The sequence below is a fragment of the Cetorhinus maximus genome, chromosome 22, assembly GCF_964194155.1.
Source record: "Cetorhinus maximus chromosome 22, sCetMax3.hap1.1, whole genome shotgun sequence".
Taxonomy (NCBI): domain Eukaryota; kingdom Metazoa; phylum Chordata; class Chondrichthyes; order Lamniformes; family Cetorhinidae; genus Cetorhinus; species Cetorhinus maximus.
The window spans coordinates 19,058,673-19,084,686 of record NC_135900.1 but is presented as its reverse complement, the minus strand read 5'-3'; the positions used below and the strand labels follow the sequence as shown (position 1 = coordinate 19,084,686).

The window sequence follows — 26,014 nt, the reverse complement described above, 5'->3', positions numbered from 1 at the left end:
TTCCTGACCAATGAAAACCAGCCTCAACTCATTGGCAGCAGCTAAACAAGACCTAATACATAATCTAACTTGAGCCACAGGCCAGCATGGACCCTATCGACTTTGCACCTACTTGGAGTTTGTCTGCTGGTGAACTTTCAGTCTTTCAAAAATATTAACAATTTAAGCACTGAATACCCCACCCTCCCCAATGGACCTTTTACCCCAAGTCCCTGATTTCTACTGCTTCCTAATTAATTTCATACCCATGTTTCCAAATCAATTTTAGCTAATAATCTCTTAGGCAGAACTTTGTGTTCTGTAATTATGATGTGTAAATAATGTGTAAAATGGACAATCACATTGTTGCATATGAATTGGAAAATATGTATGTTAATAGAAACATGGGAACTGAAGTAGGCTATTTATCCCCTCGAGCCTGTTCCACCATTCAATGAGATCATGGCTGGTCTGCGACCTAACTCCATACACCGGCCTTGCCTCTTATCTTTTGCCAACAAAAATCTATCAATTTCAGTTTTCAAAGTTAACAATTAATCTAGCATCAGTTGCCATTTGGCAATTTGGAAGAGAGTTCCAAACTTTTACCACCCTTTCTATGAAGATGTGTTTCTTAATTTCTCTCCTGAAAGGCCTGGCTCTTATTTTTAGACAAAGACCCCTTTTCCAAGATGCCCCAACTAGCAGAAATATTTTCTTTCTATCTACCCTATCTGTTCACCTTAGTATCTTGAAAACTTCAATCAAATCATCCCTTCACCTTCTAAATTCCAGGGAATCCTAGTTTGTGTAATTTGTCCTTGTACTTTAACCCTTTGAATCCAGATGTCATTCTGGTAAATTTACGCTGCGCTCCGTGGCCAATATACCTTTTCTAAGATATCATGACCAGAATGATAGGTGTGGTCTGATCTGGGTTTTGCATACCTGAAGGATGACTTCTACCCTCTTGTATTCTATTCCTCTATATATAAAGGCCATCATCCATTAGCTTTAATAACTGAATCCTGCTCCAATTAAAACAATGTTGTTTAAAAGAAATCACTGTTGATCAATTTTTGGATTACAATAGAATACAGGTTAGGCTCCATAACCTGAACCATTAGCTTGATATCATTGATTTGAAAACTCACCTGGGTGAAGATTTCCTTTATGCATTATATGTAACAAGATTGTAAACCTGCACTTTGTAAATTACCAACTTTGTAACGCATATGCCACAAGGAGAAAATATTCCCCAGTTTTTAATGACCATCATCAGTTCTTGGCTAGGCGACTAGATGGAACCACTCCAAATTATCAAAACAGTCTGCTGGGAAGAAAAAAGAGAAGGTCAATGTCATTGCCATTGAAGTGAAGCAGGGTAAAGTGTGACTGTTGGTAGATATAGAAAAGCAAAAGCCTGGTAATGAGAGACACATGTGTCACGACTCACTGGGGATAGTGCACTGTAATAACAAACCCCACTGTTCCCCGAGCTGCAACAAACGTGAAAAGTTTGACCAAACCACCAGATTGCCCCAATTCTACCTAACTGTTTAATTTAACTTAACAGAATATGAGCACCAGGTTTGTAAACTTAAGTAAATAACTGTTTGTTGAACAAATTGTCTTTAAACGGTGGCAAAAACAAAGAAATAGGAACTGCTAACTTCTAACACTATAACTTAAACTCTACCCCCTTCTTAAATCCCTACACACACACACACACACACACAGCATGGATTTTCAGGGTGGGATAAAACAGTTCAATAGCACTAATCCGGAGTACAGGATTCGACAGGTTGATTTTGATTGATGTCTTCCAAATTCCTTTCAGTTCTTTGTTGATGACACAAGGTGGTCTTCCAGCACTTTTACTCTTTAGTTCACTGGTTGAGAACTTGCTTTTCAGTGTCTCTAACAGTGGTTTTCCCCCTTTTCTTTTTTTCAGGGGTTTGCTCAGAGACAGAGCAGGTTATAGAGTTATGAGGAAAAGAGATTTTTGGTGTTTTTTCTTTGCAGGCCAGGAGCTTTCTGCTGCACTGCTACTGCACAAAACCTGGTCACCTGGTCAGGAGCCAATTAAAATGCTGTTGTCAGGCAGTTCCCTTGGTCCAGGACTCCTTTCCAGCACCATCCTGTCTTTCATGGCACACTCTGTTCCAGGACTGCAGCATTGTATATATCTCTCTCATCCTGTTCCAATAGACATGTCTTTCACACTGCAGCCATTGTAGTTTTAAATCCATGGTCCAACAAAAATAGAGAAAAATAAAAAGGATATGTTCTTTACATGCCTCCACCCTTAAAAGAGATGAAATTCCATTTCAAAAATGTGTTTCATCACAATGTACGTGACACATGGACAACAAAACACGAGACTTACATCCATTTATCCTTCCTCTCCTTATAACATCTTATACAATCTTTAGCATTTTTTACCTCTTCAACTTTAACGCATGGGGGAGGTGATGGCATAGTGGTATTGACACTGGACTCCCCAGAGAACCAGGGTAATACTCTGGGACCTGGGTTCGAATCCTGCCACAGATGGTGGCGTTTGAATTCAATAAAAATCTGGAATTAAAAGTCTAACAATGACCATAGAATCATTGTCGATTGTTGTAAAAACCCATCTGGTTCATTAATGTCCTTAAGGGAAGGAAATCTGTCGTCCTTACCTGGTCTGGCCTACACTTGACCACAGCAATGTAGCTGACTCTTAAGTGCCCTCTGAAATGGCCCAGCAAGACAATCAGTTGTAACAAACCTCTACAAAGTCACTAAAAAGGAATGAAACCGGACGGACCACCTAGGCACCGGAAACGACAATGGCAAACTCAGCCCTGTCCACCCTGCAAAGTCCTCCTTACCAGCACTTGGGGGCTAGTGCCAAAATTGGGAGAGCTGTCTCACAGACTAATCAAGCAACAGCCTGACATAGTCATCCTCACGGAATCATACCTCACAAATAGTGTCCCAGACGCCACCATCACCATCCCTGGGTATATCCTGCCCCACCATGAGGACAGGCCCAGCAGAGGTGGCAACACAGTGGTATACAGTTGGAAGGGAGTTGCTCTAGGAGTCCTCAATATCGACTCTGTACCCCATGAAGTCTCATGGCATCAGGTCAAACATGGACAAGGAGACCTCCTGATGATTACCGCATACCTCCCTCCCTCAGCTGATGAATCGGTGTTCCTTCATGTTGAACACCACTTGGAGGAAGCACTGATGGTGGCAAGGGCGCAGAATGCACTCTAGTTGGTTAACTTCAACGTCCATCACCAAGAGTGGCTTGGTAGCACCACTACTGACCGAGCTGGCCAAGTCCTAAATGATATAACTGCTAGGCTGGTGGTGAGGGTACCAACAAGAGGGAAAAACATAATTGACCTCATCCTCACCAACCTGCCTGCCGCAGATGCATCTGTCCATGATAGTATCGGTAGGAGTGACCAGCGCACAGTGGTTATAGAGACGAAGTCCCCGCTTCATATTGAGGTTACCCTCCATCGTGTTGTGTGGCGCTACCACCGTGCTAAATGGGATAGATTTCAAACAGATCTAGCAACTCGACTGAGCATTCATAAGGCGTTGTGGGCCATCAGAAGCAGCAGAATTGTACTCAACCACAATCTGTAACCTCATGTCCCAGCATATCCCCCAATCTACCATTAATATCAAGCCAGGGGATCAACCCTGGTTCAATGAAGAGCGCAGGAGGGTATGCCAGGAGCAGCACCAGGCATACCTAAAAATGAGGTGTCAACCTGGTGAAGCTATAACACAGGACTACTTGCATGCAAACAGCATAAACAGCAGTGATAGACAGGGCTAAGTGATCCCACAACCAATGGATCAGACCTAAGTTCTGCAGTCCTGCCACATCCAGTCATGAATGGTGGTGGACAATTAAACAACTCACTGGAGGAGGAGGCTCCACAAATATCCTCATCCACAATGATGGAGGAGCCCAGCATATCAGTGCAAAAGATAAGGCTGAAGCTTATGATACAATCTTCAGCCAGAAGTGTCAAGTGGATGATCCATCTTGGCCTCCTCTGGATATCCTCAGCATCTCAGGTGCCAGTCTTCAGATTCACTCCATGTGATGTCAAGAAACGGCTGAAGGCACTGGGTACTGCAAGGGCTAGGGCCCTGACAATATTCTGGAAATAGTACTGAAGACTTGTGCTCCAGAACTTGCCGAGCCCCTAGCCAGGCTGTTCCTACACACCTATAACACTGGCATCTACCCGGCTATGTGGAAAATTGCCCAGCTAGGTCCTATACACAAAAAGCAGGGCAAATCCAACCTGGCCAATTACATTCCATCAGTCTACTCTCCATCATCAATAAACTGATGGAAGGGGTCATCAACAGTACCATCAAGCGGCACTTGCTAAGCAATAACCTGCTTATTGACGCCCAGTTTGGGTTCCGCTAGAGCCGCTCAGCTCCTAACATTGTTCTAGCCTTGGTTCACACATGGACAAAAGAGCTGAACTCCCGAGATGAGGTGAGAACGACTGCCCTTGACATCAAGGCAACATTTGACCGAGTGTGGCATCAAGGAACCCTAGAAAAACCAGAGTCAATGGAAATCAGGGGGAAAACTCTCCACTGCTTGGAGTCATACCTAGCACAAAGGAAGAAAGTTGTGGTTGTTGGAGGTCAGTCTTCTCAACTGCAGGATATCACTGCAGGAGTTCCTCAGGGTAGTGCCCTTGGCCCAACCATCTTCAGCTGCCTCACCAATGACCTTCTTTCCATCATAAGGTCAGAAGTGGGGATATTCGCTGATGATTGCACAATGTTCAGCACCATTCGCGATTCCTCAGATACTGAAGCAGTCCATTCTACTCTACTGTAGAGTACTTCCTCTGATATTGATTTAGTTTCTTGGAAAAGCACCCCACCGGCTTCTCTATCCCTAATTGATCACCTTGTAATAGGACTGCACCTACCACCAAGTTAATAGCATCAATGGCCATTTTGAAAGGTTTGTAAAGTCAGGGGGTTAGGGGCGGCCAACACTCGTTCATTTATTAAGATTGCCTTCAGATTTTTAAAGGCTGCTTGGCATTCTGCTGACCAAAACACTTTTGCCTGTTTTCTCGATAAATTGGTTAGAGGTACAGCTATTGTGTTGCAGTTAGGCACAAACTTGTGATAAAACTCACACATTTCCAAAAATATCAGGATTTCTTGTTTAGTTTTAGGAATGGGAAATTCTATTAGAGTGTTCACTTTTACTGTTCTTGGCAATACTTGCCCTTCTCCTACGATGTGACCTAGGTAAGTTACTCTTGCTTTTGCAAATTCGCTTTTGGCCAGATTTATGACTAAGCCAGCCAACTGCAATTGCTTAAACAGGTCCTCTAATTGCTTTACATGTTCTTCCCATGTGTTACTATATATTACGACATTGTCTAAACAAACCACACAGTTACTTCAGCTATGACTTGATTCATAAGTCTCTGAAATGTAGCTGGGGCATTTTTAAACCCAAGCGGCATGACTAGACATTAATACAACCCACTTGGTGTAACAAAGGTGATAGGTTTTTAGCCCTTGAGGTCAATGGCACTCGCCAGTACCCCTTCAATAGAGCAATTTTAGAAAGAAATGAGGCACTGCCAACCCTATTGATGCAATCTTCTAACCGAGGAATTGGATACGAATCTATCCTCATTACTACATTCACTTTCCTGTAGTCTATACAAAATCTAGTGGATCCATCTGGCTTAGGAGCCAATACTACCGGTGAACTCCAGCTACTTGGGCTCTGCTCATCCAATTGATTTGCCGGCATATATGTTGGATCCCTGTTTCTAACTGAGCTTGTTTTGCTGGGCTCAACTGATACTGATGTTTTATCGGCACTCAGTCTCCTATGTCCACGTCATGTTTAACTATCACGACTCCCTGGGGATAGTGCGCTGTAATATCAAGCCCCACTGTTCCCCAAGCTGCGACATATGTGAAACGTTTGACCAAACCAACAGATTTCCCCAATTCTACCTAACTGTTAAATGTAGGTTAACAGAATATGAGCACTAGGTTTGTAAACTTAATAAGTAAATAACATTTTATTGAACAAACTGTTGTTAACCAGTGGCAAAAGAAAGAAATATGAACTGCTAATTTCTAACTCTGTAACTTAAATTCTACCCTGTCTTAAATCTCTATACACACACATACAAGACTCATAAGACACACAAAAACATGGATTTTAAGGGTGGGATAAAACAGTTCTATAGCACCAATTTTGGAGTGCGGGATTTGATGGGTTGATTTTGATTGATGTCTTCCAAATTCCTTTCAGTTTTTGTTGATGACATGAGTTGGTCTTCCAGCACTTTCAGTCTGTAGTTCACTGGTTGAGTACTTGCCTTTCAATGTCTCTAACAGTGATTTTCCCCTTTGCCTTTTGACAGGGGTTTTTAGAGAGAGCAGGATGTAGAGATATGGGGAGAAAAAGCCAGCTAGCTATTATTGTGAAATTACTGGAGTCTTCCACACACAGAAGAAAGAGGTTTTAAGTCTTGTTCCTTTCAGGCTAGGAGCTATTCTGCTGCACTGCCCTTACACAAAACCAAGTCAGGAACCAATTAAAATGCTGTTGTCAGGCATCTCCCTTGGTCCTATTGAATCCTGTATTCCAAAATGGGTGCTATTGAACTGTTTTATCCCACCCTTAAAATCCACATTTTTGTGTGTCTTATGTGTGTGTATAGAGATTTCTGACACTATCCTGTCTTTCATGGTATACTCCATTCCAGGACTGTAAAATTGTATATATCGCTCATCCTGTTCCAGCGGACATGTCTTTCAAACTGCAGCCATTGTAATCTTAATCCACAGTCCAACAGAAAATAAAAAGATATGTTCTTTACAACCGTCCAACAGAAATAAACATATATGTTCCTTACATGTCTCCACCCTTAAAAGAGATGAAATTTTCAAAAATGTGTTTCATCACAAGGTATGTGACACACAGACAACAAAACACAAGACTTGCTTTCATTTATCCTTCCTCCCCCTCATACAATCTTATACAATCTTCAGCATTTCTTACCCCTTCAACTTATTTCAGTATTTTGCTCCCGGGACAATGCATCTGCAATTACATTATCTTTATCAGCAATGTGAACCATCTTTACATTGAACGGTTGAGACAATAGATTCCATTTAAACAGTCTCGCATTTTGAATGAACACCAGCGGATTATGGTCAGTGTAGATTAGTGTTTCTTTGTTATCTTGTCGGACATAAACTTCAAAGTGTTGAAGAGACAACAACAATGCTAGAGTTTCTTTTTCTACTGTAGAGTACTTCCTCTGATATTGATTTAGTTTCTTGGAAAAGTATCCCACTGGCTTCTCTATCCCTTTCCTTGCTTTTGGATTTTACTCTTATTTTTTTGATCTTTACTCTTGCAATGTTAGACCATAAGACCATAAGACATAGGAGCAGAAATTAGGCCATTCAGCCCATCGAGTCTGCTCTGCCATTCCATCATGGCTGATAAGTTTCTGAACCCCATTCTCCCGCCTTCTCCCCGTAACCTTTGACCCCCTTACCAATCAAGAACCTATCTATCTCCGTCTTAAATACACTCAATGACCTGGCCTCCACAGCCTTCTGTGGCAATGAATTCCATAGATTCACCACTCTCTGGCTAAAGAAGTTTCTCCTCATCTCTGTTCTAAAAGGTCTTCCCTTTACTCTGAAGCTGTGCCCTCGGGTGCTAGTCTCTCCTACATATGGAAACATCTTCCCCACATCCACTCTATCCAGGCCTTTCAGTATTCTGTAAGTTTCAATCAGATCCCCCCTCATCCTTCTAAACTCCATCGAGTATAGAATATATATATTTATGTTCTGCATCATTACTATTGGATTTAAACCAGTTTTCTTTGTGTTTTTGTTCCCTGCTTCTTGAGTTCTCATGTTTTTCTCTTTCTTCACTTTCTCTTTTACCCTATCATTACTTCTAGGTTTGTCCCTTTTCCCTCTATCTTTGTCTCTTCCCTGTTCTCTATCTCAGCTTCTGGATTTTGATTTGACCCTTTATCCACGCTCTCTGCTTTTACTTCGTTCTCGACTTTTAGGTTTCTATCTTGGCCCGTTTTGCTCTCTCTTTGTTTTTACTCTGTTTATGATCTCTACTCCTGGACTTTGCCTCTTTACCACCACTCTGTTCTGGATCAAGTGTGTGGATTTTGACTTGACTTGTTTCTCCAACTCTTTTCCGTTAGTCTGCTCTCGTGCTACTTTACATGCTCCTGTGAGTCTTTCTAAAAACATGGACACATAATCCGACATGGAGGATTTGTCTGTCTGCTTTAGGAACTTTTCATTAGTCAATTTTAATGGACCTCTTATTTCTTGACCAATTCGCTTCAAATGGACTAAATCCAGTAAATTCATTCATAGCATCTCCCATAGCAAATAATAAGAGATCTAACCATTTGTCCCAATCCTTTGGGTATTCATGACAATAGGTTTCAATCATGGTTTTGAGAGCCTGATGGTATATCTCTAAAGCTCCCTGTGTCTGTGGGTGATAGGCGGTAGACTTTAGTTGTTTGATACTCAAATTGCTGATTATGTCCTGGAAAATTTTAGACATGAGGTTAGAACCTTGGTCAGATTATATTTCAATTGGTAGACCATAACGAGTGAAAAACTGAGTTAACTTTTCCATTACCACCTTGGCTGTAATTGCCCTTAAAGGAATAGCTTCAGGAAATCAGGTTGTCATATCCATGTGTAAGGATATACTGATGTCCTGCTTTCGTTTTTGGTAATGGCACTACACAATCTGCTAATACCCAACTAAATGGTTCTTCAAAACTGGTATGGGTATTAAAAGTGCTGGTTTGATTACATATTGAGGTTTACCTATGACCTGACATATATGTCACGTTTTACAAAATTGCACTACATCCTTATGAAGTCTTGGTCATGTAATATGCCTGTTTATCACTGCTTGGGTTTTCTGTATTCCTACATGTCCTGCCACTGGGATTTTATGTGCAACTTGCAATATCTCCTTATGATATTTGGGCAGTACCACTGTCTGATGAACATCCATCCATTCCTCATCCACAGGTCGGTGAGGGTGTCAGGACTCATCAGAACTCCATTTTTAAGGTAATGGCACTCTGGAACTCCTTCCACCTCAGCTTCAGTGTGAGCTGACTGTGCTAACTTGTTTAACTCTGGACCTGCTTTCTGAACCTCAATTAATGAAGACCAGCCAAACACTTCCTTTGAATTATCCTCATCCTTAAAGAAAGTTTCGGCTACTCTAACATCTGCTTGTGGTGTTACTTTGACCTCTGGTGATGGACTTTGTTTAGCCATTGCACTGGTCACCACACACAATGGAAAAATACTAGGAACTTGTTCTTGTAATGCTCTGTCTCTTTAGCCTCTCCTGGACTTACTCTAATTATTGGCAAAACTATAACCTTCAGTCCTGCCGAATCATTCCCCAGGGGTAAATCAACTCCAAACACGGATAATTTCTTAGTCACTCCTACAACCACCGATCCAGACAACAAATCACACTCCAATTGCACTTTGTACAATGGAACCGGGATATACTCTCCACTTATCCCGTTTACCAATACTTTAGTTTTCATTGACCTCTCTGGGGGGAAAACTAGGTCCTTCTCCAGCAAAAGCGTTTGAGTAGCTCCTGTGTCCCTTAATATAGTTATGAGTTTAGCTGCATCATTTGATGAAAAAGGGGTTATCTTTCCTTTAGACAAAAACCCTTTCTTTCTCTCATATACCTTATTCACTTCACCTGCATTCACAGCAGTGTTTACCTCCAGTCCTTTATTTGTAGTTAAAGCTATAATTTGATCTGTCACATTTTCTCTTCGAGTTCCCTTTTCAGATTCACTCTTATGAACTCCAATAAGTCCCATGGGCTTCCTTCAAAACTTCCAGCATTCTGAATGAATGTGTCCCACTTTATTACAATGGAAACATTTAGGCCTTCAATTTTCACTTCCACCCTCAGTGCTTTCCTTCCTGAGCTGGGGAAGAGATCTCAAGGTATTCCCAGCTATCCATTCTTTACCCTGGCTACTTGCTTTCCTTTCACTCTCCCACTTTCTATCCTTTTCAAATTTAAGGGGATGATGGAAACAAGTTTAGTTTTATGGATCAGCTCATAATTGTCAGCCATTACTGCTGCCTGTCTAGCAGCTGCAACCCTTTGGTCTTCAACATGGGTCTTTATTACAGGAGGTAGGAAGTTTTTAAATTCTTTCAAGAGATTGGTCTCTCTGAGAACTTCATGGGCAGAATTTTCTGACTGTCGGCGTGGGCTGGGCGGGAGCGGGTTCAGGTGGGCGTGGACCCAATCAGCGCCCCCAATCGGGTCTGTGCCGCCATTTTATGTGGGCGGGCCAATTAAGGCCCGCCCAGCGTGATGCGCACCTGGAAGCGCTGTGTGCTCCCTTTGCAGGCCGGTGGGGGGGGGATGGTGGTGCCTGAGGGAGATTAGTTTTAAGGCCAAAAAGTTTAATAAAGTGGCGAGAATATTTTTATGACATGCCCCCTCATGTGACTCTGTCACATGAGCTGGGACATGTGCATTAATTTCAATAAAAACTTTTGTCAAAATTTAAAATCATTCATGAAAACTCATCCCACCCGTGGATGAGGTTCCATGAAAAATGCAAAGGCCGCCTGGGTTCTTTGCCTGCCCGCCAATCTTAAGATTGGACGGGCAGCTCCATTAATTACTTTAATTGAGAGTTAAATGGCCTTAATAGGCCTTTGACAGTTCGGCGGGTGTGCAGCTGACTCGGGTGTGTGCCCGCCAAACTGAAAGTCTGAATGACGCGCCGTGACATCGGGATGCACGCCCATGTCACCACACATCATTTTATGCCTCGGTGAGCGGGCCCCACCCCAATTTGCCGAGCCGAAGATTCAGCCCCATAGGTAGTTTCAACTTCTAATCCTCGTATCCACCTGTCAAAACTAATCCTTTCAAATCCTTTCAAATTCAATGTAAGTTTGCCCAGGCTATTTCCTTAAAATTTGAAACTTTTGTCTATATGCTTCAGGGACCAATTCATATGCACTCAAAATGGCCTTTTTCACTACATCATAATCCCTTGAAACCTCCTCTGACAGTGATGCATAAATTTACTGTGCTCTACCTAACAATTTGCTCTGCGTGGGCAATGTCCAGTTTTCTTTTGGCTAGGTCACCCGTTTAGCTATTTTCTCAAATGAAATAAAGAATGCTTCAACATCCCTTTCCTCAAATTTAGGAAGAGCTTGTAAAAATTTAAACATCTCCCCACTGGGTTCTGATCTGGAGATAAGCACTGCCTCATCTCCTGGTGTCTCTTTTTTAACTGCTAGCAGTCTAAGTTAGAATTCTTTCTCTCTCTTTCTCTCCCTCCCTCCCTCTCCTGCCTTTCTACCTGTTCCCTTTGGAATGTCCTTTCTCTTTCCTTTTCTGCCTGTTCCCTTTGTAATGCCCCTTCTCATTCATTTTCTGCTGCCTTTAGTTCCAATTTTTTTGTTTGCAACTGAATTTGAGCTCATTCCAATTTCCAATGAACCACCCCTTGGAGAACTCAATCTCTCAGGTATTCCTTCCAGTTTTAAATGCTGTGCTATCTTGTCAATTATTTCTGCCTTCCTCGCTTTGGCAGGCAATCCTACTCTTAATTTACTTGCCAATTTGATTAACCTGGCTTTTGGGATCCCTTGTAAAATCATCAGGGACATATCTTCCACTTGCAGGAAAGCTTTAGCAGTTTCCAGTGACATCTTATTTTTGATAGTACAAACCCGGTGTTTCCTTCTAGCTTTTTTTACTTACTAAATCTACACCCAAATTGTCATTGTCTTTTGTTCCAAAATATCCCGAAGGAGCCCCCAAATTTTGTCACGGCTCACTGGGGATAGTGCATTTAAATATCAAGCCCCACTGTTCCTCGAGCTGCGACAAATGTAAAAAGTTTGACCAAATCACCAGATTGCCCCAATTCTACCTAACTGTTTAATTTAGGTTAACAGAATACGAGCACCAGGTTTGTAAGCTTAATAAGTAAATAACTGTTTATTGAACAAATTGTCTTTAACCAGTGGCAAAAAAAAATATGAACTGCTAACTTCTAACACTATATCTTAAACTCTACCCCCTTCTTAAATCCCCATACACACACAAACACATGCAAGAAACATAAGACACACAAAACATGGATTTTAAGGATGGGATAAAATAATTCAAAGCACCAATCTGGAGTTCAGGATTCGATGGGCTGATTTTGATCAATGTCTTCCAAATTCCTTTCAGTTCTTTGTTGATGACACAAGGTGGCCTTCTAATACTTTCAGTCTTTAGTTCACTGGCTGAGACTTGCTTTTCAATGTCTCTAACAGTAGTTTTCCCCTTTTTCCTTTTTACAGGAGTTTCCTCAGGGAGAGGGAAGGTTATAGAGATATGAGGAAAAAGTTTTAGGTATTTTCTCTTTTTTTAATTAATTCACAGGATGTGGGCTTCGCTGGCTGTGCCAGGAGCTTTCTGTTGCACTGTTACCACACAAACCCTGGTCATCTGGTCAGGAGCCAATTATATGCTGTTGTAAGGCAGCTCCCTTGGTCCAGGACTCCTTTCTGGCACCATTCTGTCTTTCATGGCACACTCTGTTCCAGGACTGCAACATTGTATATATCTCTCATCTTTTTTCCAGTAGACATGTCTTTCAAACTGCAGTCATTGTAGTTTTAAATCCACAGTCCAGCAGAAATAGAGAAAAATGAAAAGGATATGTTCTTTACACATGGTTTAAAAGTCGAAAACTGGAAAATGTGTCCTCATGTAATGTAATTTCAATGGATTAGTATTTCAAGAGTGAAATTGGATGAATTTGTTTACATACAGTACTTTAACATTTTAGAGCGGGGGGAAATGGTATAACCCAGTTTATTTCCAAGTAGTATTAGTTACATCTGTGTATAAATAAAGTAGCAACATAAACAGGAGCAGATGATTTACATGCATCAGTATGCAAAGATCCCAAAAGAAGTATTGTTACCTTCAAGATACTTGAAGCACAGAAGTACTTAATCATTTGACTGCAATCACATCATTACATCAAGAGAGCTATATCTATTTACTTTTTTATATCTTTCTTAACATCTTCAGTAACATTCTCACTTTAACAAATACAGGAATTAGATTTGGACCTAGGAATAAGTAATTCGGTATCAAGATTTAAGTCTGATGCCAAACTGGATGGTACAGTTAGTACTGAGGACGAATGCAACAGAATACAAAAAGATATTCGAAAACTTGGAGCCTGGGAGTTAAGTGACAAGTAAACTTTAACATAGATAAATGTGAGGTGATGCACTTTGGTAGGAAAAACAGAATTATCACCTACACCTTAGCAAATAGGAACTGAATGGTGTAAAAAGAGCAAAGGCACTTTGGAATACAGGTGAACAAATCATTAAAAGCAGCATTGCAGGTCAGTAAATCAATTAAAAATTCTAACAAATCTCTGTGATTTATTTCTTGGGCATAGAATTCATAAATAGTGAAGTTATATTAAACTTGCATTGGACTCTGGTCAGGCCTGGTTATGTGCACATTTCTGGTTTCCATACTATAAAAGAAGGTAGAGTCTGAAAAAATTGCAAAGATTTACAAGGTTGGTACTAGAACTGATCAAATACAGTTATTGGGGAGGATTGAAAAGGTTGGGGCTTTATTTTTTTCAAAAGAGAGGACTTAGAGGATACTTTAGAAGTCTACAAAATTATGAACGGGTTGGACAGAGTATGTATGGAAAGAATGGAAATAAGAAGAAATTCCTTCACTCGGAGAGTGATTAGAATGTGGAAATCACTACCAGATAAAGTGGTTGAGGCAATTAGGATTTATTCTTTCAAAAGGAAACTATGTTAGCACATTAAAGAAAAGGGAATAGAAGGATATGCTGAAAGGATGAGATGAGGCAAATAGAATGGGAGGAGACTCTTGGAGAATAAACACCAGTGCAGACAAGATGAGCCAACTGGTCTGTTTCTGTGAATTTATTCCATTGGAATTCAACTTTTCATCTTGCGCTCATCAGGACAAACACAAGAATGCCAAATTTCAAATGATCACAACAATTTGTTCTACAGGAGAAAAGGGTGCTGATTGGTTGGCAAGTGGACTCTGATTGGCCAGGGCATTGCCATGAAGAAAGCAGCAAGGAATTAGAGGCTCCCTAAGCTTCCAAGTAATTCAAAAAATGTGAAAGGCTTGAGCATATTCCTTTTGATTGCAGAAAACAGGACCCTGTCTCTGAATGTATGTTGCCCCTAGCAAATGAGGTACATTATGAACTTGACTGATTTTATCTTAAACTGGTTGTTAGTGTAGCTATTAGTGCACTCAGGATTGTTCAGCAAGTGCTGTCCAATCACAGAGTCACATCTAACATTAGATGTTTTGTTTTGGGTTTTGCAAGCACAGTCTGGTTGAGTATAGTCTGTACTCTGCCTATTAAGAACATGCTGAAGGAACATAAATAAAAACATAAAATGTTGGAAGCACTCAGCAGATCTGACAGCATCTGTGGAGTGAGAAACAGAGTTAACATTTTGAGTCCGTATGACTCTTCTTCAGAGCTAAAGAAAGAGCTAAAGAAGAGTCTGAAGGGGAGTCATACAGACTCAAAATGTTAACTCTGTTTCTCTCCCCACAGATGTCAGACCTGCTGAGTTTTACCAGCATTTTCTGTTTTTATTTCAGATTTCCAGCATCCACAGTATTTTGCTTTTATATTATGCTGAGGGAACTGCTGTTTGATTCAGTCAGCCACCCAATCATTGAAATGTACAGGCTACGTATCTGGTATTGCATCAGCACCAAAATTCATACATGATGTTGCTCAGTTGTATGATAGGCGGAACATCTTTCTGGACTCGCAGCAGCACATCCTCTTAGTGAAAAATACCTCTCGCATAGCCACTGGATAGTAGCAGTGTGAAATGGCTTGCTTAACCTGTTGTTCAAATTTATGAGATACTTGCATTTCCAGGGTAATTTGAGCTAGACCAGGCACTTTTCAGTCCAAAAGTGGGGGCCTTTGGCCCATTTGGGAGTTAGCGCAATTCACAGCAAACAATGATCTGATCCTTCTTTCAGAACTGCATGATATTTCAATGTAAAAAATGGATTGGGAAAGAAACAGAAAATGCTGGAAATACTCAACGTGAAACACTGAGTGAGATTTTACAGCCGCAAGGTGGTGAGGCGGGGTGGCCAGGGAGCGAAGCTGGAAGGGAAAAAGCCACCTCCATGGTCCCAAAATCACTGCTGGAGATGTTCCTCCTCCTATCCTGTGGATGTTCCTACAACGCTGCAGTGGTTCAAGAAAGCGGCTCACCACCATCTTCTCAAGGGCGATTAGGGATGGGCAATAAATGCTGGCCTGACCAACGCACTCACATCCCACGAAAGAATAAAATGAAATCACCGGGGACTGCCTTCCTGCCCAACCCCAGCAAAGAAAAGAAAAATTCAAACTCCGCTGCAAATTTGCCTCAAAATGGAGGCGCTTTCTCATTCACTTTGCAGCCTCATCAGCAGTCAACTCTGTCAATAGTGCTATCAAGCTGCAAACCCTCTAATTAGGGCAACAACGTGAAGAGCCAGCCCCGCCATCCTTGATTGGACAGTTCCAATTTCCCACTTACATGGGCCCAGCTCCTGCATTTGATGCCGATATCGGGTTTTTACTTGCTGCCAAGAAAATCCCAACGTTAACTCTGTTTCTCTCTCTCCACAGATACTGCCTGGCGCATTGAATATTTCAAGTGTGTTCTATTTATATTTCAGGTTTCCGCTGGATTGGGAACAATGGGTATGCATCATGTTACTCATAGGCCTGAACTTTATGTTCGTCGAGCAGCGGGACCGGGAGCGGACGAGAAATGGGCCCCTGACCACGATCGGCCCCCGACCGCGATTTCACACTGGCTGGCCAATTAACGGCCAGCTAGCATGAAACATGCCCTGAGAAAGGCTCAGCACTGCCTGTGGGGGCGGGAAGAGGGCGGGCGCTGACGTCACTGCAGGTGCTGGTGAGCGCTTCCAGTGAGCTCCCTGAAGGCAGACAGCTGCCTGAGGGAGCTGCAGACCTCCACAGAATAAACGAAATGGCATAAATGCTGCAAAATATGTCCATGCAGCACAATCAAGCGCCTGAAAACACACCTCACAAAAAACCAGTCCCCAGATATCTCTTTTAACTTTATTTCCCCACGGAGATTTCATCCCGTTCTGGATCAAGGTTTGAGCAAAAATATGAAGGCCACCTGGCCGATTGGTCCATCCGTCAGCGATAAAAGTGGACAGGCAACGATAAATCTCTTTCAATTGCCTCCTTAATGGGCTTAATTGCCTGCTTAATTGTTGGCATACGTGCTTCCGACTGCTGCGCACGCCCACCAAGCGAGATATTGCGCGAGTGCTTGATGACATTGCGACGCTCACCCGACATTATCTCACGCTATTTTGTGGCCAAACGGGACGTAAAATTCTGGCCATAGTCTTGGGAAGCCCTTCGGCTTTCAAAAATAAATTAAGTATTCAGTGAATTTTATTTTGGAAGTGGAGTAGTTTCAGGGTGGGCACATCTGTATTTCAGTCCAAGAAAGTTAAAAGCGTTCTGAAGCATAATTATTTTATGTTTATACTTTGCAAGTCCACCTTCACATCAAACAATGATGTGCCAAAGTCACTTTCAATCCCAGTGTATCTCTTTCTCTCTCTGCCCTAATGTATATCTATGTTTCATTTCTTACCTCTATCTCTGTGTGCATGAGGGATTGTGAAATGAGAATTGCAAGAGTTCTCACATGCAGGTGCATGAATGAGTGAGTATGTGAGATTGGAGAAAGAAGAAAATGAGAGAGACTGGGAGTATGAGAGAAGTGGTTTTACTTTAAGTTTCATGGTTTGATTTGGTTTATCAATATTTCTTTAATGACCTCATGGATGCTGTCTGCAGTTCATCTCTAATGCAGTTTTATTCACTGGTTGTTAAAATTGCATCAGGAATTGGTCATTTCCCACAAAACAATGATATGGAATAATAAAGGTGGTGCATATTTTTATGTACAGTGTAAAAATGCTCTTTAACGTTAAACACATATAAGTGATACTTTGAAAAATTGATGCCTGTAGCACATCCTGTGTCCCACAGACAGTAAATGAAATGAATGACCAATAACCTGGCTGGGCAATATTGAATGATACAGAAATATTGGCCAGGAGAACCTATCTGCTCTTCTTTAAATTGTGTCAGAGAATCATTTATATCCACAGGAACAGGAAGGTGAGGGCTTGGTTTAATATCTTATATGATACACAGTAGCTCCAACCACTGGCAGAGTTAATGGGGGGATGAGGGGCATCATGATCCATCAATTATTCTGAAGTTGAGTCAACCTGCCTTTGGAGGACTGCTTGCATTTCACCCCCTCTGTCACCTATCTTGGCCTCGAGGTTCTTGCAGCATCTCTATGCCGAAGGCTGTATGTCAGGCTTCCCCAGTTCCCAGCTTTGTCCTCTTCTCACCACGTCACACAAAGCACAAGTTCATCCTGCCCAGCCAGCCAAGCCTAGTTCTGACATTGGCTTCAACAAAGCAACACTCCCTCATTACCATAATATCCCAATTAGAAAAGACAGTTGGTTAACTGGTGAACATCAAATACCCTTTCATGACAGGAGGAAGTTTTAGTGTTTTACCTTGAAGGGGGAATTGAAAGGTTTTTCGTATGTATGCAATAATATTTTACTAGCAATGTGCAATAAGTAATCAATACATTTATTGCTCACCCAAGTGTGGCAGTCAGAGCCTCTTGCAAAGCTGTGCTCTCCCATCTCCTTTAGTGTGTCAGGAGTTGACTCAGCTACTGGCTCCACCATGTCCACAGTTGCATTGACTCCCAGTTCCTAGATGCTTTCTACCACATGTACAGTTACTTAAGTTATTACTTTATTATATTTGCTTTAGGAGTAGTATCCTGCACTGTAGACGTTGGCCCTCCACTTTGAATTCTCAATAAACAAAAATAATTGGCAATTGAATCTGTAGTGGCACTCTTCAAGAAATGGATATTTTTGCACTTGTTAATGGAATATGAGCATCCCTAGCAAGCATTTGTTGCCATTCCTAATGCCTTTGAGAAGGTGGTGGTGCGCCACCTTCTTGAACCGCTATAGCTCATGTGGTATAGGTACACCCATTGTGCCATAGAGAATGGAGTTCTGGGATTTTGACACAGCAACAGGGAAGGAACGATGATATAGTTCCATGTCTTGATGGTGTGTGGCTTCAGGGGGACCTCACAGGCAGTGGTGTTCCCTTGCATCTGCTGCTTTTGTCCTTCAAGGTGGTAGAGGTCACGGGTTTGGAAGGTGTTGTTGAAGGAGCTTTGGCGAGTTGCTGCAATTCATCTTGTAGATGGTACACACTGCTGCCACTATGCTTCGATAGGGGAGAAAGTGCAGCGTCAGGAAGATATAATAATGTTATTGGGATTTATTGTAAAATAGTGGTAAATGTGTGTGTGTGTGTGTGTGGGTGTGTGTGACTTAATTGGATTAAAGGCAGCTGGTCTGAAGGCTTTGGTGCATTAGAAGATGGCCTAGGTTTGAAATGCTAAGTAGGTAAACATGGGGGAAGTTTGAATGTAAGGTGTAAAAGAACATTTGCATTGTTAAATAAACCATACTAGATTGTTTTCAAAGGAGGGGTGAAATGTTTCACCTAGCCAAGTGAAGTTCAGAAACAGTGTGTTTATTTTTCCCAAAGATTACTGGTAAAATTGGTACTATGTTAAATTTTTATGATCAATAAGGTAAAATCCAAAGACATAGTGAAACAATGGGAATTTGCATTCAAAGGGGAAAATATGTATAAAGGAGAGAAGGCTGTGTGAAAAGGTAGGCATTTTAAGATCTAACAAGTGTGAAAAGCCTTCAGCATCTATGCCTCAAGCTGCTGTCTACAACAAACTGAAATTAAGAAAACTCACTTTGAATTGGATTGTTCAGGGTATCATGTTTCTTTGCCTGGGTCTTTTAAAATCTACATGTCTTATTGTTGCCTTAACGAAAGTGTAATTGGGAGTTAGATTTATTAGGGAATTTAGAAGTTATTATAGTTGTAATTTATAGACATATGTGTATGCTTAAAAATCATTTTTCTTGTTAATAAATGTTTAATCTAGTTTTGTAAAAACCTATAAGACTCAGTGGTCTTATTACTACTGAATTCAAAGCTCGCATTTCAAAACATAAAAATTGCATAATTAGTTGTGGTAGTTGTTTCAAGTTTCCCTCTGGGATTTGAACAACTCAACATTTACCATTGGCTGTGCCATAACAGTAGGTGGTTTCAGGTGGTGAAGAGAGTGCCCGGTCAGTGCCAGCTTTATCCTGGATGGTGTTGAACTTTTTGAATGTTGTTGGAGCTGCACTCATCCAGGCAAGTGGAGAGTATTCCATCACACTCCTTCTGACTTGTTCCTTGTAGATGGTGGACAAGCTTTAGGGAGTCAGGATGTGAGTTACTAGCCTCTAGCCTGCTCTTGTATCCACAGAATTTATATGGCTGGTCTAGTGGCACCGAACATTGTGCAATCACCTGCAAACATCCCCACATCTGACCTTATGATTGAAGGAAGCTCATCTGAAGAACAAGCTGAAGATATCTTGGTCTAGAACATTATCCTTAGAAACGCCTGCAGTTGTGTACTGAGACTGAGATGATTGGCCTCCAACAAACACAACCATCTTCCCATTTTCCTTGTTGCTAGGTATGACTCCAACCAGTGGAGAATCTTCCATATCAAAGGCCACTCTCACACCACCTCTTGAATTCAGCTCTTTTGTCCATATTTTGACCAAAGGTCTGGAGCTGAGTGACCCTGGTGGACCCAAACTTAGCGCCGGTGAGCAGGTTATTGTTGTGTAAGTGCTGCTTAATAGCACTGTCAATGCCACTGTCCATCATTTCGCTGACAATTAAGAGTGGACTGATGGAGTCGTAACTGCCCAGATCGGATTTTTCCTGCTTTTTGTGGACAGGACATAACTGGTCAATTATCCACATTGTTGTATAGATGCCAGTTTGTAACTGTACACGAACGGTTGGCTGGCGGTGTAGCTAGTTCTGTCTTCAGGATGTTGTCAGGGCCCATAGCCTTTGTTGTATTCAGGGTCTTCAGCTGTTTCCTGATATCACCTGGAGTGAATCAAACTGTGTTGTGTGGCATTACCACCGTGGTAAATGGGATAGATTTCGAACAGATCTAGCAACTCAAGACTAGGCATTCATAAGGCATTGTGGGCCACCAGCAGCAGCAGAGTTGTACTCAAACACAATCTTTAACCTTATGGCCCAGCATATCCCCCATTCTACCATTACCACCAAGCCAGGGGATCGACCCTGGTTCAATGAGGAGTGCAGGAGGTCATGCCAGCAGCAGCACCAGGCATACCTAAAAATGAAGTGTCAACCTGGTGAAGCTATAACATAGGACTACTTGCGTGCCAAACAGCATAAGCAGCAAGTGATAGACAGAGCTAAGCGATCCCATAACCAATGGATCAGATCTAAACTCTGCAGTCCTGCCACATCCATCCAGTGAATGGTGGTGGGCAATTAAACAACTCACTGGAGGAGGAGGCTCCACAAATGTCCCCATCCTCAATGATGGGGGAGCCCAGCACATCATTGCAAAAGATAAGGCATTTGCTACAATCTTCAGCCAGAAGTGTCGAGCAGATGGTCATCTCGGCCTCCTCCAAAGGTCCCAGCATCACAGATGCCAGTCTTCAGCCAATTCGATTCACTCCATGTGATATCAAGAAACATCTGAAGGCACCGGTTAGTGCAAAGGCGATGGGCCCAGACAATATTCCAGCAATAATACTGAAGACTTGCTGCGCCCCTAGCCAGGTGTTCCAGCACACCTACAACACTGGCATCTACCCGGCTATGTGGAAAATTGCCTAGATATGTCCTGTACACAAAAAAGAGGACAAATCCAACTCGTCAAATTACCACTCCATCAATCTACTCTCGATCATCAGTGAAGTAATGGAAGGGTTCATCAACAGTGCTGTCAAGAGGCACTTGCTTAGCAATAACCTGCTCACTGACACCCAGTTTGGGTCCCACCAGGACCACTCAGCTCCTCACTTCATTACAGCCTTGGTTCAAACATCGACAAAAGAACTGAATGCCCAAGGTGGGGTGAGATTGACTGCCCTTGACATCAAGGCCACATTTGACCAAGTGTGGCATCAAGGAGCCCTAGCAAAACTGGAGTCAATGGGAATCAGGGGAGAAACTGGTTGGAGTCACACCTAGCACAAAGGAAGATGGTTATGGTTGTTGGAGGTCAGTCATCTAAGCTCCAGGACATCACCACAGGAGTTCCTCAGGATAGTGTCCTAGGCCCAGCCATCTTCAGCTGCTTCTTCAATGACCTTCCTTCCATCATGAGGTCAGAAGTGGGGATGTTCGCAGATGATTGCACAATGTTCAACACCATTTGTGACTCCTCAGATACTGAAGCAGTCCATGTCCAAAGGCAGCAAGACCTGGACAATATCCAGGCTTGGACTGATAAGTGGCAAGTAACATTCATGCCACACAAATGCCAGGCAATGACCATTTCCAACAAGAGAGAATCTAACCATTGCCCCTTGACATTCAATGGCATTACCATCATTGAATCCCCCACTATCAACATCCTGGGGGTTACCATTGACCAGAAACTGAACTGGACTAGCGATATAAATACTGTGGTTACAAGGGTGGGTCAGAGGCTAAGAATCCTGCGTCGAGTAACTCACCTCCTGACTCCCCAAAGCCTGTCTACCATCTACAAGGCACAAGTCAGGGGTGTGATGGAATACTCCCCACTTGCCTAGATGTGTGCAGCTCCCACAATGCTCAAGAAGCGTGACACTGCCCAGAACAACACAGCCCACTTGATTGGCACATCATCCACACTCCCTCCACCGCTAATGCACAGTAGCAGCAGTGTGTACCATCTACAAGATGCACTGCAGGATTTCACTATGGGTCCTTAGACAGAACCTTCCAAACCCATGGTCATTACCATCTAGAAGAACAAGGGCAGCAGTTAGATGGGAACACCACCACCTGCAAGTTCCCCTGCACGTCACTCACCATCCTGACTTGGAAATATATCGCCGTTCCTTCACCATCACTGCGTCAAAATCCTGGAAATCCCTTCCTAACAGCACTGTGGGTGTATGTACACCACATGGACTGCAGCAGTTCAAGAAGGCAGCTCACCACCACCTTCTCAAGAACAACCACGGACAGGCAATAAATGCTGGCCCAGCCAGCAAAGCCCACATCCCATGAATTAATTTTTAAAAATTGTTTGAAGCCTGGCGTGTGCAATGCTAGGGATTTCAGGAGAGGGCTAAGATTGATCATCCACTTGGCACTTCTGGTTTAAGATGGTTGCAAATGTTTCAGCTTTGTCTTTTGCATCTATGCTGTAGAACACAGTCTCAGAAAACCTGAGATTTCAATTGATTAGTTTTATTTCAGAAAAAAAGAGTCGCTAATTTTTCAGTTGAAAAGTGCTATGAAACATTGCATTAAGTACTGAACCATTAAAGACAATTTTACTGATAATAAATAGGAACAGTTCACTTCTGATGTTTCAATCTTCTGTGCTTTTACGACTGCTCAATGCATGACGGGATTTAGCAAATCCCACTCTGTCATTTCCCCGGTCAAAAATGGTGTAGAATTTTGCAAGAAAAACATCTCCCAGAATCCAAAGAGGTCCTTTAGAAGAATATATATTTATTGCCTGGAATCCATATAGACACACTGCCTGTTCTTTCTGAAACTTGTGTAATGGAAGCACAAAAAGTCGTATTGAAAACATTACAAGAAACTGCATAATTTTTATTTATAGTAATATTTTCTAATAGGAATAAAATGTGAATGAATACAGGTGAAAAGGGTACCTTTTTAATATAGTCTTCGGCTTCCAACGTATATTCTACCCCTCCAATAGTGAAAGTCAGATTTGGCAGCATGGGTATTTTTTTGCACTCTACCATAAGCTGACAATTAAGAAACAAATTGTGCGTCAAAGTGTTCTCTTGAAACATCTTCACTCTAGTTAAATAACTTTGCTTAGGATTGAGTTTCTCTCTATCTATATTTTTGTCAAAGTACCGAAGTGGATGCAGATATAATCCTGGCTAAAATTATTGATTGTAAAGCAGTTCGGGCTACTGGCTCTGCTAGTTTTCACCCCAAGTTGCTCAAAAGAATACAACTTTAGTTATATCCAAGTAGTTTGCAGGAATCATTAATTATATACTGTGCAATCACCTCGACAGAGAAGGGTTATTCAGGAAGCTCAATGCAACTACTGGAAAAAAGGTCATATTTCATCAAAAATGTTGGGAGTTTTTTTGTGCAAATTACAAAGTTGGTAGATGTTGGGAATCAGGTCGACATCACCTATCTTGATTTTCAAAAAGCTTTTGATAAAACACGAAAGGTTACTGAATGAGATTGAGTCCTGTGGAACTGGTGGGCAGATTTTTTGTTGGGTTTGGAACTGATGCATTCCTGTGAACAGAAAGTCGTTCCTATTGGTAAAAAGTTCTGTATGGGACAAGTCACTAGAAGAACCTGGCAGAAATCTTTCTCACCCAGAAATCTAGATGAAAATGTCTGGAGAACTGTACGCAAATTCTTGGATGACACAAAGATATGTGTATGTAAGGACCTTAGATGAAAATAATTGGCGGCAAGCGAATTTAGATACTGTGGCCGAGTAGGCCCTACTGTGTAGGGACAACTCCAGCACATGTGCACAGCTTAAGGTTGTTCATGCTCAAAACTGCTGATGGGAGAAAGAGAATTGTGGTTACAATCCACAGGGCATTGAAAGTCCAGAATCAATGCCCCAGGGATGTTGTAAAAACAAGTTGGGTTAATTGCCAGAATGTTTAATTATTAAGCAGAAATACTATCCTTTCCCCCTATACATCCTTGCTGAGAACACCCATGGCGAAGAGTACTGGAGAATCTTACTTTGGAGAAGCATAAACTTCAAGAAGGCTTGATTGAGATCTTTAATACAATGAAAATACCAGACACAATCCAAGTGGTTAGCTATTAAAGCTAGATGGGTTAGGGTGATGCAAATATAAACTATAAATGGAGCAAGGTTAGATGTGACAAAGCACTTATTTTTGCAGAAAATCATTGATCTCTGAAATAAGTCGCTCCCACATGCAATAATGCCAATTTGCTGCCAGCACTGGACAATTTCCTAGGAGTGACAAGCATATATAGAAGGAAGGTGGGTCACTGGGAATTGTAGTACCCAGCCACCATAATCTTCTAGAGCTTATTTGTTCACCTTCAGGGATCTGAGAGGTATCCCCAGAGACTTTTCTCAAATTGTCCCACAATTTATTTTTATCTTTTTTTCTTTGCTTCATCCAGGAGGTTGTGTGGCTACGTGGGTGGGAAAGGTAGAATGTGAAGAAGTTACACCATGCCTGGATAGGAGAGATTGAAGGAACTAGCTGGCTTTACCCCATCCCTTTTTGCATGGTTTTTACATCCTCGAGCCAATGAACTGTCTGTGTTAAAATGTTAGTATTATGGAATCTTTAATTAATAAATTCCACTAACATAACAGGAACTTCAGTCAAAGGAAATAGTTGATATCGCCCATTTGATGTTGTTGTCTAATGGCAAACAGCAAAGAATACTGGGTTTTTTAAAGTTGTGTTATATTAAAGCAGCAAAAAACTTTGACAATCAATTTATAGACTATAACATAGCAGAAATAAATTAACTCAGCTATGACCTTTTAGTTGTATGTCTCAATTTCACACAAGGCAGTGTACTTCTTCACAGATACATTGTGGATAGCCAATATTGACATTTCTGTCAATGTTTTCCATCCTATAAGTAACCTGATATGTATTCTTAAGTATTTTATATAGAAATGCAATATTCATTGTTTTTTTTTAACAACTGAATTTGACCAAACCTCTGAAAACCGATAAATAGTTGATTGTGTCATGAAAAATCATCTTTCAATCGGTAGATTTGTGGGGATGCCACAGTAATTAATTACCAAGAACAAAAATCCCAGAAACAATAACTAATTTCATAACTAGTATCACCATCCTGATTTGTAAATATATCACCTTTACTTCACTGTCACTGAGTCAAAATCCTGGAGCTCCCTCCCTAACAGCACTGTGGGTGTACCTATACCACATGGACTGCAGTGGTTCAAGAAGACAGCTTGCCACCACCTTCTCAAGGGCAATTAGGGATAGGCTGACCTAGCCAGTGATGCCACATCCCATGAACGAATAAAAAAAAATCAAATCTCCAAAATGTTCTAGTGGCAAATTTTATTAATGTGCAAATAAATGTTTACGACTGGTACGAACATATGAATTAGGAGCAGGAGTAGGCAACTCAGTCCCTCGAGCCTGCTCCATCATTCAATAAGATCATGGCTGGTCTGATTTTAACCTCACATTCCTGCCTACCTCTGATAACCTTTCACTCCCTTGCTTATCAAGAATCTATGTACCTCTGCCTTTAAGATATTCAAGGAATCTGCCTGGAGAATTGCAAAGCTTCTGATGGAGAATTGCAAAGCCTCACAACTCTGAGAGAAATTTTTTTTCCTCATCTCTGTCCTAAATAGGCGACCCCTTATTTTGAAACAGTGACCCTGAGTTCTAGATTCTCCCACAAGAGGAAACATCTTTTCCACATTCATCCTGTCAAGTCCCTTCTTATATGTTTCAGTCAAGTTGCCTCTTACTCCTCTAAACTCCAGTGGATACAAGCCTAGCCTGATCAGCCTTTCCTCATAAGACAACCCTCCCATTCCAGGTATTAATCTCATAAAC

General features: G+C 41.7%; 1 protein-coding gene and 1 long non-coding RNA gene across 4 annotated transcripts in view; one reads left to right on the top strand and one right to left on the bottom strand.

Annotated features, from left to right (window-relative positions):
* Positions 1 to 83: 83 nt before the first annotated feature.
* On the top strand, positions 84 to 24,929 carry LOC144696518 (uncharacterized). The gene is made up of 3 exons (XR_013580186.1): positions 84 to 129; positions 14,173 to 14,270; positions 24,576 to 24,929. It is a non-coding gene; the product is annotated as an uncharacterized LOC144696518 (long non-coding RNA).
* Positions 11,696 to 26,014, bottom strand: part of nots (nothepsin) — a 51,618-nt gene continuing 37,299 nt past the window's right edge. The window contains exons 8-9 of one of the 3 annotated variants that reach the window (XM_078567905.1): positions 23,075 to 23,173; positions 11,696 to 12,748 (exon numbers count right to left, since the gene is read on the bottom strand). In XM_078567905.1, the coding sequence (XP_078424031.1) occupies positions 12,611 to 12,748; positions 23,075 to 23,173 (237 nt within the window). In that variant the 3' untranslated portion in view covers positions 11,696 to 12,610. Of the gene's footprint in view, positions 12,749 to 22,422; positions 22,954 to 23,074; positions 23,174 to 26,014 lie in introns of those variants that run through there. The other 2 variants (XM_078567904.1, XM_078567903.1) reach the window with 2 other exon arrangements.